This window comes from Conger conger, chromosome 15, assembly GCF_963514075.1.
Source record: "Conger conger chromosome 15, fConCon1.1, whole genome shotgun sequence".
Taxonomy (NCBI): domain Eukaryota; kingdom Metazoa; phylum Chordata; class Actinopteri; order Anguilliformes; family Congridae; genus Conger; species Conger conger.
The window spans coordinates 10,814,010-10,830,196 of record NC_083774.1 but is presented as its reverse complement, the minus strand read 5'-3'; the positions used below and the strand labels follow the sequence as shown (position 1 = coordinate 10,830,196).

General features: G+C 40.9%; 1 protein-coding gene across 2 annotated transcripts in view; it reads left to right on the top strand.

The window, feature by feature from the left end:
* The first annotated feature begins 5,474 nt into the window (after positions 1–5,474).
* The window catches only part of nfatc3a (nuclear factor of activated T cells 3a), a 62,434-nt gene continuing 51,721 nt past the window's right edge, over positions 5,475–16,187 (top strand). The window contains exon 1 of one of the 2 annotated variants that reach the window (XM_061221294.1): positions 5,475–5,951. In XM_061221294.1, the coding sequence (XP_061077278.1) occupies positions 5,861–5,951 (91 nt within the window). In that variant the 5' untranslated portion in view covers positions 5,475–5,860. Of the gene's footprint in view, positions 5,952–11,061; positions 11,611–16,187 lie in introns of those variants that run through there. The other variant, XM_061221295.1, reaches the window with a different exon arrangement.

Genomic DNA, 16,187 nt, shown 5'->3' with positions numbered 1-16,187 from the left:
TACATGAAAATGGAACTTGTTAAAATACAGCATGAAACAGCTTTTGGGCTGTCAGCTATGCAACAGCAGTCTGTGATGAAAGCTGAGGCGGCAGACCCAGTCAAGGATCCGTCTGTTTCAGACTGCACACCAGGTGTCCTGTCAGCTGTAGAGCTGGGGAGAGATTAGAATCGTAATGCAAGTTTGGCAGGGCTGAAAACGGGGGCTGAGACCAGAGTAGTCATATAACAAAAAAAAACTATGGGTTTTCCCGAAATAGTGAAGTAGAGAGGTACAGAGAGAGAGAAATGGCCAAGAAATGTGTCCCAGTAGGGAACCGCAAATATTTTATGCATACTGCAGTTCACTTGAGTATTCTTGACATTTATACTCTGTATCCCTCCAGAGCTTCAACCATTAATACACCTTTCATTGTTCACCTCTGAATTGCTTTTCAAGAAGCTTCTGAACTGCAGATGAAAGGGTAAAAGAGAACGACTCTACCTCACTCCCATACTGACCTCGTCACAACATGAAAGACAGAACAGCTCTGTTGATCCTCCACACTGCGTGTCCTTGTCTCAATCTATTCCATATGTAACCCACGCAGGAAAACATGCAGCAAAACAACAAACTACATGTTCTACCATAGCTGTGCCTGGATTCAGTCATACAGCTGGCAGTCTGGCAAGTATTCATACCTTGGATGTCTTATAATACATAAGCCAACTGATATCTGTATTAGGAGAATGCCCATGATGCTTACCCTAGACACTATGCCTTTCACAGAATTGTATTTGTGTAGTCCTATCTTGCTAAATAAAAGCTTTATTCAATTTTCCACTTGAATTATAATTATGTTATTATGGCTGATTTATTTTCAGTGAAATTAATTCCTTTCTAAAATAATGACTCTCAGGCAAGTCTGTGGACTTTTGTCAAATAGTAAATGGTGCATGCCCAATCATTCTTGCCATTGCAAATGCTCTAATAGTCAATGCAAGTGCAAATGTAACAACAATATACCTGAGGGCATTGATTGTGTATTGATAAACAGTATAAAAATGTATATTTTGCAATGTTATCATTGAATCTCAGAGTTGGGTACAGTGTGCTAAACAGAATTTGCTTATATACATTACTGTGCAAAACTCTTAGGCACCTGTATAACATTCTGTATAGATAAGATTCTTTCAAAAATAATTTAATGAAAGGTCCTAAATAAACATACTATACATTTTACATTACATTTGAGTAATTTTGGCAGAATAGTTCAAAACTGAATCAAATCAATATTTTCTGTGACCACCCTTTGGTGTTAAAATAATGCATCACTTCTCTGAGCTAGGCAATGCTGTCCTGCAGTTTAAATGATACAGCTGTTGCATGTTCAGTGGATCTAAACTTTGATTGATGTTCTGAGAAAATAAATGACTCATTAATACACACATTAATACAACAACATTTCTTGTATTTTTTTCTGATTTTTGAAAACTTATTTTTAGAAAGGTGTCTAAAACCCGACAAGGAAATATACTGTACATGTACAGAATGTACAAGGACAAATCAGAACAATTTGACTACTTCTCTGTGCAAATGTGAGTCAAACGTTTCTACGGGGGGGGGGTACTTTTCGTTGATGTTGCAATCTCTTCAGGCATGTGACTGCCCTCTTGAGGTAAGTATGGTATACTGCTTGCGGTTGTGGCGAAGACAGAATGCAATTCTTTGGCACTGTCATCCGGGTCCCCCTCTGTGTTTGTACACGCTGCACTGTCTGAAGGTTTCCTCTGATATATTTACACGAATAACTCCTAACATGTCAATCTGATCATCGCAAGACATTCTCATCTTTGTAATATTTTCCACCCTTTCCCTCCTAATTTCCAATGTCAATTATGGCCTGTCACTAGTGTTCCTTGAAGCAGTCTCTGCTATTGTGCTTGGGAGATACAAGCTCTTCTCCTCAATAACTTGCTCTGGATTTGAAGTATTTTTTAAATATTAAAAACATGATAGAAAATAGAAAGCCGAAAAAAAACACAATGCCATTAAATTGTATTAATTCCATCTAACAATACTGCATGTTGCAGAAATGTCACATCACATTATCACTATCAATTTATTAAGTATTTCATTTTATAATCTGTAAGCAAAACTTTGCTTGTGAACTTAACGTGTACTGATAACATGTCATGTTAAGTAAGTTGTTATAAATTATTTGACATTGCATATTTGTATTAGTAGTTTGCATATTGGAAAAAAATATAGAGAATTGGCCAACGGAACTGTTAAAAAAAACATACAATGCTGGGATATTTCATTGACATCAAAACATTAGTTGCATTGATGATTATCATCACCCTTCTGCAGGATATACATTCTTTCACAAATGTAAAATTTATTTTGACGTGTTACTTTTAATAGCATACCTTTTTGTGGCTTTGATTCCATTTTTTGTTTGTGCAATTTGTTAAAGTCACTTGACGCTGTTTCAAGAGAAAACAGAAGAGGCCAGAAGAGGGCAGCACATACTAGAATGAATCAATAACTGAACCGTGAGCTGCTAGTTTTCATAGTTGAACAGATGCAGAGCAACAGATTTCTTTCAAGAGTCAATATTTTATTGCCTTTTTGCATAAAGAGCTTCAGCAGTTTTGCATGGTATTTAATGGCTGAGGGGTAAAGTTGTCGCATTTGGGATATTTGAGGACTGTGGGAAATTGTAAATAGAGGTTTTATTAGATTTAATATTTTGTATTTATTTATTCCCATCTTCGTCGTTGACAATTAAATCAAGCTTAAGAAACTTGGAAATGGCTGGCATTTGCTGAATGCCACAGGCTGCTCAGGTCATAATTTTTGTGTTTGAATTCTAATCTAAAAGGAAGAGCATCAACAAGGGGGTCCTGAAGAGGTAAAAAGGTCAGCATTCGCTTTCAAACTCTGAACCTCACACTTCATCGGTTGATTTACATGCAAGATGCAAGTTCTTATTTAATAGTGAATGTTATAAAAGTGCAGGCCAAGTTAAGAAGAATACTACAGTTTTAATGTTGTATGAAATATATCATTCACTAAAACTGTTAGATGCTGCGTGAGTTCTGAATTTTTCCCTGAATGGTGCTTCATAGTAATCATGCAGAGAAACGTTTAGGAGAATATTGAGTAATAGCTATTCATGCCAAGCTTCTCAACCAAGCATCTCAACCAGCCATTCTCAACCAAACATCTCAACCAAGCATCTCAACCAGCCATTTCAACCAAACATCTCAACCAGCCATTCTCAACCAAGCATCTCAACCAGCCATTTCAACCAAGCATCTCAACCAGCCATTTCAACCAAGCATCTCAACCAGCCATTCTCAACCAAGCATCTCAACCAGCCATTCTCAACAAAGCATCTCAACCAGCCAATCTCAACCAAGCATCTCAACCAGCCATTCTCAACCAAGCATCTCAACCAGCCATTCTCAACCAAACATCTCAACCAGCCATTTCAACCAAGCATCTCAACCAGCCATTTCAACCAAACATCCCAATCAGCCATTCTCAACCAAGCATCTCAACCAGCCATTCTCAACCAAGCATCTCAACCAGCCATTCTCAACCAAGGATCTCAACCAGCCATTCTCAACCAACAGTCCTATTGTGAAAGGGAAATTTGCTCTTTCCTGAAAGTATGCATATTTAAATAGCTTGAAAGAACAACTTATTTTAAAATATTTGTGTGTGTGTGTGTGTGTGTGTGTGTGTGTGTGTGTGTGTGTGTGTGCACTTGTGTGTGTGCACGTACACATGTACATGTTCATTTGTGTTTTCTTGTTCCTGCGATGTTTTGCAAGACATTAATACGATATCACAGACCACATCTACGCCCACCTACAGAACCTGCAGATATTGTATGCATTATCTTCTCCCTTTAAAGGTCATCAGATGAGATTGGAGCCAGGTGAAGAATAAAAAGAGGAAATCCTCTGCATGCATGCTACAACTGGCTGGCAAAATTTGCCATGTAGGCATTTTCAGAGAGCATGTGCATCATTTGCATCTTATGTGCATCAGGTCAGATTATTGCTGTGAAGAGAGATGGTCATATCCCCGATTTTAAAATGGTATTACATTTAAAACAAACCATAAACAAAAGCTTTGTCATGGCATGTGAAAATAAAGTCAATTTGTGCATAAGCAGTAGGATTAGTATGCTACAATGATGAAGGTGATGGTGCAGGAGCTTGCAAAATAAAAGCATTAAAAATGAAAATAAGCAAACAGGAAATGCTATTGCTTACATGTGTGAAGTAGGTGTGTGTCAGTGCGTTCATTCTTATGAAATTTCCTACAGTATTTCATAAGAATATGCAGAACGCATTATTACTGATACATGAACATATTTGTCATCTTGTAGGCAGAAATAATGCACACCAGTTTACTTTCGTAGACATATTTGTAATAATTTTTACTGTTTTAATTTCACCTTGAGTATTACATATAATAAATATATGCAACAAAGAAAACCTCTGTTAAGACAGATGTTTGTCATTCTCATTTTCCACAGCAATATTTGCTTTCATACCAGTATTAAAGTACATTGTATGTAATGTCCATTTTTCTTTTTCTATATTTTCCATTTTTAGTTGCAAAAAAGTATGATTCAGGAATGAGAGAGGGATATGAGGTAGTCTTAGTCTTTATGTATCTTGATTTGTAATTAAATGATTAATTAATCAATATGTAATGAGATGCATTTTAGAAATTGAATACCCTTTCAATTATATTGAAATAAATACATAATCAATATATTGCAGCATTTCACTTCTTACAGAAAATACAAATTATGACCGGTTTCAGATATTGCTGAACATTACACAACTGGTAAGCATAGTTATCAGTTTGTTTATATTTACATATATTTATAAAAAATTGTAAAGAGTATAATACAGTTGAGATGTTGAATAATAAATAAAAATATCCAATCATCAGTGATAACACACATTTTTAATTGCGGCTGTGAAGAAATTAACTCTGATCGGTGGCTCTTGCATAGTTACATTAGTACATATTCAATTTTAAGTAGTGTGTTAGTTAGTGGACTTTCCATACGCAGGGGTATACCTACAGTCGGCATAATGAAGTCGAGTTGACTTTCCAACGCCATCATATTTTAAACTCAAATTGAGCTCCAGATTCATGCAAATAAGGCCCCGTGATTCTTTCCTGAAGCAGACCTTCAAAATACACATACTTTATTGTGACCAAGATTGAACCAAAGCATTTTTGTGACAAAACATTTTTTCAGATATCAGGCATTTCAAGGATGATGAGAATATATTACTTCATTTAAATTGGGATTATTTTGTAACAGTCAATTCTATTTATTTTTTGGGGTAATGTTTCTAAAAGCATTTCGGAATTTGTCTACGTGTGTGTGCGCATTTTACTGTGTGTATATGAGTGTTGTCTGCCGAACTTGCTGACGTCATTGTTGGATCTGCCCCGTCACGCGCTGTTTGTAAAAGTTGGGATTGAAGCTTGAGTCTGAGCAGTTATTTTTATGGACAAACCTGTCACCTCCTACACACTCAAAAAATTGGAATTCACCCAACGCATCTATCGGACAACAAGAACACGATAGTAAGAAGACAGAAACACAAGCAATAAACTTTAGAAAAAAGCACTCGGGATTAACGTTAGCTAGCTACACTAGCTAGCCAGCTATAGAAGGAGAATCTTCATGCAGACGGTCTCTTGGTTTCTGGTGGCTAGGCATTTCAGGGCAAAACAAAAAGTTTCAGGTCAAATTAGATGTTTTGATTTCAAGGAAAGCATTTTGCAAGAGCCATCGTAGAGAGTGACGGGTGAACCCGAGTTGTCAACCCCGATGACTACTGCAAACTGCAGCGGCAATGAAGAGCTTGACTTCAGACTGATCTTCGGGGAGGACGGGCAGCAGCAGTCGCTAGGCCCCGCAGGTTAGTGTCATTCCTCGTTTTCTCCATGTCTGCTCACCCTTGCTTGGGTATATTTACAGTATCATTAGCCGGCAAGCTAATTGGCTAACGTTAGCAAGGTGGTACTTATAATATCCAACTGCCATGGAAGTAGCTTGCGAGCTATCCTGCCAACATTAACCTCACTAAGTTAGACTAACATTATTCCAGAACGTAGCATTAATTCATAATACAAAAACAATCACATACAAATAATATAACTAGCTAGTTTGCTGGTCAGAAAGCTAGAATTGTGCGGTAGCCACCGTCATCTCGAGTTTCATTCCGTTTTGCACGTTGTTCACTTGCTAACTAAAGTCAGGCTAGCTAGTTCCCATTTTATATTTTAAAACGCAGAGCTAGCTAGCTAACGTTAGCTAGCGAAGTCATTCTGGCTAGTGTAAACATTTATATTTAATATGTATAATATTCGCTAACTAGTCTATATATTACTAGTTAGCTAGCTACAATATTAAGTGCAGATTAATCTGCTTTCTATTTCATATGACTTGTTAACTTCGATTACGTCAACTAACTAACCTATCTGGAGTGGAGCTACTAGCTAGGTCTAGACTAGCTAGTTAGTTAACCGTCGGTTTAGTTTAACTATGTAACTGGTCTAGACTAGCTGATGTTTTGTCGCTGGGTGATTGCAGTGTGTGCATATTTTATATGGTTTTTGAGCTCATCTTAAATTGGGACTAAAGTTAACATAATTTAATGCCAAAACCAAGTAATATTAGTTGGTCACCTTGGCAAGCTAGCTAGCTTTCTAGCATTGCTACTCTCAATATTTCTCCCATACTAGCTAATCGTTCTTCATTTATCCATGACCGGTTGTTCTGAAGCGGTAGCTAGCTACATGACAAGTTTTTCGTAAATGCAGCTAACGTTACTGTCAACAATGACTTTTGCTGAAAATGACGGCTAATTCGCTAGGAAAAGTTCTGTTCCTTTACATCAGTCTGTTTTCCCTCATATTAACTTGATTGCTAGCTTAACCAGATATCCCACTGTACATATTTGTTGGATGCAGGTGTTGCTTAGACTAAGTCAATTTCATTTCTTTTTGCAGCACTATTTGTGCATCTTCAGGTGTTCTATACTAGCTAGCTAGCTATATTATAATTTACATTCCTGACCACGAACGCATCATCCCATAATTTGCAGTAACGTTAAGTGTTTTGAAATATTTATGGTTAACAAGCATCCGTTGTATTTAACGTTTAATACTTGAAATTCTTCAAATTATTGCTTTGGCTTTGAACGAACTTAAATTCTTATTTATGCTCTTTAGTATTATAAATTAGCTAGACAAGCTAAGACTTACTTGCTTCGCCATGTTATTGCAGTTATACGAATTAGTTACTTTTGAACTTGTTTGGTTTATTTCGATAGTCACTCACATTGTATTTTCGCAGAACGGTCGCCATTACATCGAAGTTGTGTTATCACGTTAAGTGAGCATTTTCTCGAAAATGTGCTGATGGCAAACTTTCTTTTTTTGATTGAGAGCTGGCCTAATTGGTAACGTACATTTTTGCCTTCGAAAATTATTTCCTTTGACAATTAATTTTCGAAGAAATAAGTCTTATGACCCATTTTCATTAGGTATGTCCTGTAACTTATAGTATGTACGCATGCCTGTAATTCCTTTCTCCTGTGGTACTGCTTTCATTAATTTGGTAAAAATACTATTATCAGTGTTTTTAACTGTTATTTAATGTAATGTGATGTCATTTTTAAAATGTAGCTAAAGATAATTGTTGAAACGGTGTAATTAGCATAACTCTAAATGAGAAAACACGACTTTCCTTCCCCCCACCCTCTTTTTGGTTATTTGTAGATGTTGCAGCTGTGAAATATAACTTGAATACACCAAGGTGAAATATTGTACAATTCTCATTTTGATAATGCTTGCATCTTATTTTGTATTTATTTTGTTTGATTAATCTGCCAGTGTAAATCTGGTAAACAAAGAAAATCCAATGTGTGTTGCTTTGTGTCTCTGGAGTAGTTTTTAGATCATTTACAGTAGTTTTAGTTTCCTGTTTTTATTAGTCAATATATTATACCTACAGGTATTCTGGGAGATGTATCTGTATATTAAAAAGAAAGGCTTACAGTTTGGTATGCAAGTGTGTGAAATATACAGCAGTTTCTAATTAAATTCTTGCTTCCGTTTTGTTGATTTTCTTTTTCGTGCTGGTCTCTTATTTTGTTTACAGTTAGTGGAGCCCTAGTGCCATTTTATGCATCACTGCAGATTACACACCATTTACCGTCAATATGCTTGGCATTTAAATTCTCTCATACTGAAGTGTGTGTGAAAAGCGTGGTCTGTGCATCAGCATCTGACAGTCACCGAGTGCAGTTCGGCAAGCTGGGATGTGTTTGATGATGCATTATGCTATGTGGTAATCTTATCGATGAAGACACCCTATTGTATGCATGTACTGTAATTGTTTTAATTTTTTGTCAACCAGGTAATAATAATAATATATTTCTATGCAAAGTTCCTGTTGTCTAGAGTATAGGCTCTGTGTTATTTTTTTATATGACTCTTTTGTTGACTGGACTTAATTCAGTTGTTTATGAATGTCCTTTCCAATGTCTTGCTCCTCCAAAGACACTCACTATATTTACATTTTAAATAATGTCCTCAGTACTTTCTTTATTTACTAATAGAATAAGTCAGAAAATGCTTGTTTTATATTGTGTAGTCAGTTGGTCAATCATTTTCATACGCAAAAAACTGATGCAAATTACCACCCGTTGTCAAATGTCCCTGCTTTCAGCTCTGTAATGACAAGTGTGAATGAATGAGTGTTTTATTCCACAAATTAATATTCAGAGCAGGTAATGTACACATGCTATGTTGGAAATATATATATTTTTACTGCTCTTCATTTTATTTCTTTAAACATCCCTTTTGCCATTGGTACAGGTGGTAGACTCCATGGTAGTTAGCTGCTATACAGTAAGTAAGAGGTCGATATTGGGTTGAAAATGCTTAACAAATCAACTAAAAAGACTGAAAAGCTTTGGGTTGGTGTGGCCAAAACAGTAGGAACTAAAGAGTCCTGCCTCATCCTTTGGAATTTTGTCTGTTCCACTGTGCAAGGCATTGGACAGCCTCCATTTTGAATGTTTGTGCTAGTCATGCTTAACCCCACATGCATCATAGAGGAGCTTAATGTGGAGAATTGGCTGCATAGCACCTTCACTAGACGTGTACCTGTTTTAAACGCCAACATTTCAACGCATGCAGTGAAACCAAGCCACCCCAAGGAGGAGATCAGCCATTATATCCCATCCTAAATAAATAATAAAGAAAACAATGGATGGTGGGATAAGTGCCTATAAAGAAATTAAGAAATCTGCATGTGGGGCAAATGGTTTTAAATGGGTTTTGAATTTGTACAGGCTTTGGTGCCCTCAGTCAGACCTCTCCAAAAAGCAACCACACCCTGATCATTAATGTGCTGTATTCATGAATTTCAAACTGGCTTTAAAGTTTGCCTTTAAAACTTTCTCTAAAGCGTCTCGCTGCTGTTCTGATGTAATGCCCAACATTATGTTAAGTGAGGTGAGGCACGGTGAGCATGCTCATTATGTAAGTTATGGAAATGCTGCTACGTGATGGCATGTATCATTCTTGCAGGCAGTCCCACAAAACGATGGCCCATGTAGTTATTTTCTGTCATTTTACTAACTGCCCCCCCCCCCCCCCCCCCCCCCCATTTTCTTTTTATTTTGGACTGTCTAGCCATTCTGCTGAGGCCCATGCATCACTATTGCCTTCATTTCCGAAAATATTAAATTATTACGGACTTCACGCTATATGCGCGGGCAGCCAGTAGGCTGAAAGTTTGATCATTCTCTCCTCCGCGCCCCCTTATGTGTTGTAAGTTATTTCTTCATTATTGAAAGTTTTTATTATAAGTTAAAACACTTGGTTGCATTTTGTTTGAAACATCTCCCATAGTTATCTTTCGTACAATGCAAAGTGCAACTCAAAGGAATGTAGCCTAGAGCAGCCATAGCCGTATTTTTGTCACCCGGTCGGCGATGATAACTTGCTTGAATTAGAAATGCATTGCATCGTAGTGTATGTTGTGCGTATTGATATTTGTTGGATATTTTAGCTGTGAGAAAATTGTACACACCTGTTCAATCTGTTCTCGTTAGCAAAGTTATACAAAATTACTTGGCACCCATGTCACGTATTTTGGCCAATCAGAATGCCGTATTTCCCCTAGGTGGTCGGCTATTTTTCCGTGCCATGGTGTAAATGACTAATCCAATTTGCATCTGTTTAAAACGTATTTCTTCATATGAAGAGGGTTGACTTATAATGGAGAGTAAGAGTGGGTTTGGGCCAGGGTCTGATGTAAGGGCAGTCCTCTTTGTGTGTCTCAGTCCCAGGTTAGGGCCAGAGTCTGTGTGTCAGTCCCAGGTTAGGGCCAGGGTCTGATGTAAGGGCAGTCCTCTTTGTGTGTCTCAGTCCCAGGTTAGGGCCAGGGTCTGATGTAAGGGCAGTCCTGTTTCTGTGTCTCAGTCCCAGGTTAGGGCCAGGGTCTGTGTGTCAGTCCCAGGTAAGGGCCAGGGTCTGCTGTACTCCTGCCAGCTCAAAGCCCCCTCCACCGCTGCAGCCAGCGGTAACACTGACACGGCAGCCTGACACACCACCGCAGTGGCGTATAGGACACGACTGAAGAGAAGTGTTGTCTGAAAGGTGCCCTCGTCGGGTCATTGGGCAAAGCAGATGGGGATGGCTGGCTCTGGGCCCAGCCTCTTAAACAACACCCAAGTCATCAAATTCGCCCGGGCACACCATGTGTGCTTCAGATGGGAGTGAATTTAAGGAAGGGGGGGGGGGGCTCCGCTCTCCCCCAGCAGGAAGGAACCCAGCTGATGAAAGCTCTCTCTCTCTCTCTCTCTCTCTCTCTCTCTCTCTCTCTCTTTCTCTCTCTCTCTCTCTCTCTCTCTCTCTCTCTCTCTCTCTCTCTCCCCCCCCTCTCTCCTCCCACCTTCCTCAACCTGTCTGACTTGCTCTGTGGTGGTGCTCATATTGCCTCTGCGGCTTGCCAAAGGAGACATGAGGCTTAACGTTCACCTTCTGGGATGAAAGAGGCCACCCTGCTTACCATACGCTAACTAAACCAGACCCGGTCGCCGTATCTGAGGAACACACGCTGTCGGTGGTCATTTTGTAAACCTATATTGACTGAGTGAAACCGTAGGCAAGTTTGTTGGGGCGGGGGGGGAGTAAAAAAACCAAAAAAAAACCAGGTTTGCTTTGTTGTTGTGAATTATAATTTTGCATTTGTATCTAATGGATTGATAGTTTATAATCAAACGAAGGCAAGCTCAAGAGAAAGGTCCTGTCTTTAAATGAAGTGCATGTAGCCCGTGTATGGAGGACTGACTGTCCGTCTAATCGCTTGCCAGTCGTGGGAAAGACTGAAATTACATCGCTCTCATGGTGGACTATTTTGAGCTCCCACTGAGAATGCCAAAAGGGAGACAGCAGGTTGTAGAGTTTTGTTAAAAAGGAGTTTGGGAGTCTTTCCGACGAGCTCGATGAACAGGACCGTGCACAGGAGTGGAGACAGAATGCTGTGTGCCACATCTCCAGGTGAGCTCTCTGCTCCTGTCTGGGACCTGGTGGAGTTGTGCATGATCCCTGCAGATGTGACCAGCTGATTGTTACTGTCTCTCTGTCTCCCTGTCTTTCTGCCCCCCTCTAACTCTTGCACTCTCTCTCCCTGTCTGTCTTTAGCTTCTTTTCTGATTCACTACTTTTGTCAGTAGCAGGGGGTGTTATGGGAAAGCCCCAGGTGTAAGAGTTCAGGTGAAGGAGCTCCGTGTGGCACTGTTGTCTCTCCTGCTTCTCTCCGTGTCTCCAGGTCTTTGCTGAACGGCAGTGACAGTGCTGATGTGGGGGGCGGAGTTGTCCGTTGCATTGTGTTAACACTTAACCTGCGGATGAATGGCTCTCCAATGATGGAATGACAGTTGGGAGCTCCACCCACCTCGCGCGCACAAAACAAACACACACACACACACACACACACACACACAAACGCACTCCCAAATTTTCATAGGTAGGGTGACTGTTCTGTTTGGTGGTGGGGGGGCGGGTCTTGCAGGGCCCCTCTGCCTCTGTCTCTGTCTCTGTCCCTGTCTCTGAGACAGGGGGGCCCTGATCCTCAGGAGCGTTGAGAGAAGCATTTGTTCGCCAGGCGAAGCACGAGCAGCTATGTGTGGCATTTGTCTAGTTTAAATTTAGTGTAACTGAAGCTACCGTTGGCTGCACTACATCAACATGCCGGGGGAGGGGTGCCGCTGAGAAAAAGTCATCAGACACTTGCATCGGGTTTTTTTTCTTCTTTTTTTTCGGACTGTCTGATTTTCCAAATCTGGAGGAGCTTTTTGCCTTTGACCTAAAGCTCGGTGGCTGTTTATTTTAACCACACAGATCTGTTACTTCTCTGGGTTCATTGTTGCAATCTTCTTGCGTGTGGCTCCCACATGGTTTCTTTGTATGAGGACTAACTCCGAAGATTACATGCTTATATGTGATTACATTGTAATTGTGGGTTGCGGTTGATCTGAGGTTTCCCCAGTAAGGCTTTATTCAGAAGTGTGTTTATACACACACAAACTTGAGGCTTCAAATCAGTAAAATCAGCATAGGGATTGCTTTGTCTCACTGAATTAGACATGGGCATGGTGTAATGATGTTATTTCTATGTGTTGGGATTTCCCTCGTTCCTCTATGTTCTCGTTGTTGCCTTTTTGCCTGTGGCCAAAAGGAAAGGTTGTGTATCTTGGCCTCCCATTAAAGCTTTCTACTGTTTCTACGACTGGATTTCCTGCATTATATTTCATCATCCGTTTTCACTATTTCATAATCATTATAGGTGTACATACACAAATATCTTGGCTTCAATATCTCTTCCTAAAAAGAGGAACTTTTGTCTAGAGATCACATGGGTGAGTGCCAAATATTGGGAAGCTGATCTCTCTTTTTTTTCCATTCATAGACATTTGTTATTTTCCAGTAAGCAAGCCGAAAAATGTGGCACAAAGCGTTTCAAAGTGATCCGAACAGTCTTTTTAAAGCTCAAAATAGACATATCAACAAACATATTCAACCGGCTTTACACTTTACAGTGTAATCCATATGTCCGTATTTGAGGTTGTAGAAATGCTACCTTTCGCTGCATGGCCGCGCTCCTGTGTGAGTGCCTGTGAGGACCTGAGAACAGAGGAAGCCCTGGTGCCTGGAGAGCAGAGTGCTCTGACGGTTGGGTTGCAGTTCTCCTGAACCTGATCACTGTGAAGAGGCCATTAAGAGGATTCAGCTGCACTACACTGGCCACCCTCAGTCCGCCCTCCGTCTGAGTGAACCTCTCCTCTTATACCCAGAAGGCCAGAGCTGCCGTTGTGTAATTGCCTGCGTTTTGGGCGGGCACTGCTGATTGGTGGTTGGGGTGCCTTTGTGATGGTGCCCTTGTTTCGGGAGAGCACTGCTGATTGGTGGACAGGGTGAGCAGATGACCCTGGCCCGAGAGGATGTCTCTCTCTTATCTGAGAGTATGTTACTCGGACAGTAAGCACACACAGACTCACAGCTTGCTGGGATAAGCACACACAGACTCAAACAGCTGGGATAAGCACACACAGACTCAAACAGCTGGGATAAGCACACACAGACTCAAACAGCTGGGATAAGCACACACAGACTCAAACAGCTGGGATAAGCACACACAGACTCAAACAGCTGGGATAAGCACACACAGATTCACAGCTTGCCTGGATAAGCACACACAGACTCAAACAGCTTGCTGGGTTAAACACACACAGACTCACAGCTTGCTGGGATAAGCACACACAGACTCAAACAGCTTGCTGGGTTAAACACACACAGACTCACAGCTTGCTGGGTTAAACACACACAGACTCACAGCTTGCTGGGTTAAACACACACAGACTCACAGCTTGCTGGGTTAAACACACACAGACTCACAGCTTGCTGGGTTAAACACACACAGACTCTCAGCTTGCTGGGTTAAACACACACAGACTCACAGCTTGCTGGGATAAGCACACAGACTCACAGCTTGCTGGGTTAAACACACAGACTCACAGCTTGCTGGGTTAAACACACACAGACTCACAGCTTGCTGGGTTAAACACACACAGACTCACAGCTTGCTGGGTTAAACACACACAGACTCACAGCTTGCTGGGTTAAACACACACAGACTCACAGCTTGCTGGGTTAAACACACACAGACTCACAGCTTGCTGGGTTAAACACACACAGACTCACAGCATGCTGGGATGAGCACACAGACTCAAATGGCTTGCTGGGATGAGCACACATACCCGTTGTTAATGAGAGTGGTCAGAGGAGAAGGGCCAGACTGGTCAAAGCTGACAGGAAGGTGACAGTATTGCAAATAACCACACATTACAACAGTGGTATGAAGAAGAGCATCTCTGATCACACAACACACCTCTAAGTGGATAGGCTACAGCAGCAGAAGACCAATAATATATAACATAGGCCTAAAATACCTAATAAAGTGCTCACTGTGTGTATATTTGAAATTACTTTGTTGGGAGCGATGGATGCGAGTCTTGTATATCTTCAGAACATAACTCGCAAATGGTAATTAACAATTCAGCATTAAAGAGGAATATTAAAAGGAACTGTATTGTTACATCATACCAGCATGCGCAAGAACGGCACATATGCTAGTGTGACGAAACAGGTGGGCAACAGCGGAACTCTTTGGTCTGTGGCGAAGATGAATTTTGCATGCATGAATGGTAACGCTTCAGAACTTTATCTCTCTGGCTCGAACATAATGCAGTCTGTATAGCATCCTTAAAAATCACGTCATGCATGAAATTTAGCTGGCATCCCTGTGCCACCGTATGTTCTGATATTGTTGGTCCTCCAAACTGTGTTCCATTTTATTTTCAGCACACACGAACAGGATAAACTGGATGGGGGGTTTGTTTAAGCCCGTCAGCTGTTTGCAGGGGGGGGCGATGAGGGATGTGTAGGTTAGCGTTTGGGATAGGTGTCTGATGTCCTTCAGGGGAGACAAAGTGTACGTCACTGCAGCAACGGGTAACGTAAACTCACCATGTTCCCAACACCTGGTTAGTTCACCATGTTCACAACAGTGCAACTTTCATGACGAATAACTAAAAAATGACTTCCAGATCAGCTTTGGTTTTTCTTTGTGTGTGTGTGTGTGTGTGTGTGTGTGTGTGTGTATAAAGTTCAAATTAATTAAAACTTGGAACAGATCACATACGCGATCCATTTCAGCATACAGTGACATGGTAACAGTGCTTCACTGTGACATTGTGGTGGGGAAGCTGTTGCTAATGAAAGACGACGAACTGGGCAGGCTTATTCGGCAGTGTTCGGACCATCGTGAGTGAACACGGTCTTCCGAACGCAGGGACGTGGAGTTATTTGTGGTTTCCTCGATAATTATTGGTCCAATTCACATCAGTCAAAAGCGCTGTGGTGTCTGAGATGGTCAATATGCAACCATAATCATACACCACATTCCTCAGGAGAAAAGCTACCGTTGAACGGACGTTAACTTGTGGTTGAAGCGGCCGCCTCCCCGTGTTGTGTTCGCTGCGTGGTGAGTTTACTTTACCGTAGTCCCTCATCAGGCCAGCTGTGTTTGGCATCAGAGACCCTGCAGTCACTCTACACCCAAGAGGGCCAGTGTTTACATGTCAACATTCAGCTATTTCTGGCCAACTGTAGGCTATACCTTTTTGTAAAGGTTATGCTGAATTAACTAGCTAATGTTATCTATCAGTTTTGTCTCTGTTGGGCTGCCTTTCACTTTCTCTTCTCCCGTCCTCTCTCTCACTCTCACTCTCTTTTCTCTCTCTTCTCCCGTCCTCTCTCTCTCCCCCTCCCTCTCTCTCTCCCTCTCTCTCTCTCTCACTCTCCTCCTGTCCTCTCTTCTCACTCTCTCACTCTCTCACTCTCACTCTCACTCTCTCTCTGTCTCTGTCTTTCTCTCTGTCTCTCTCTCTCTCTCTCTCTGTCTCTCTCTCTCTCTCTGTCTCTCTCTCACTCTCTGTCTCTCTCTGTCTCTCTCCCTCTCTCTCCCTCCCTCTCTTTCTCACTCCTCTCTCTCTCTCTCACTCTCCTCCTGTCCT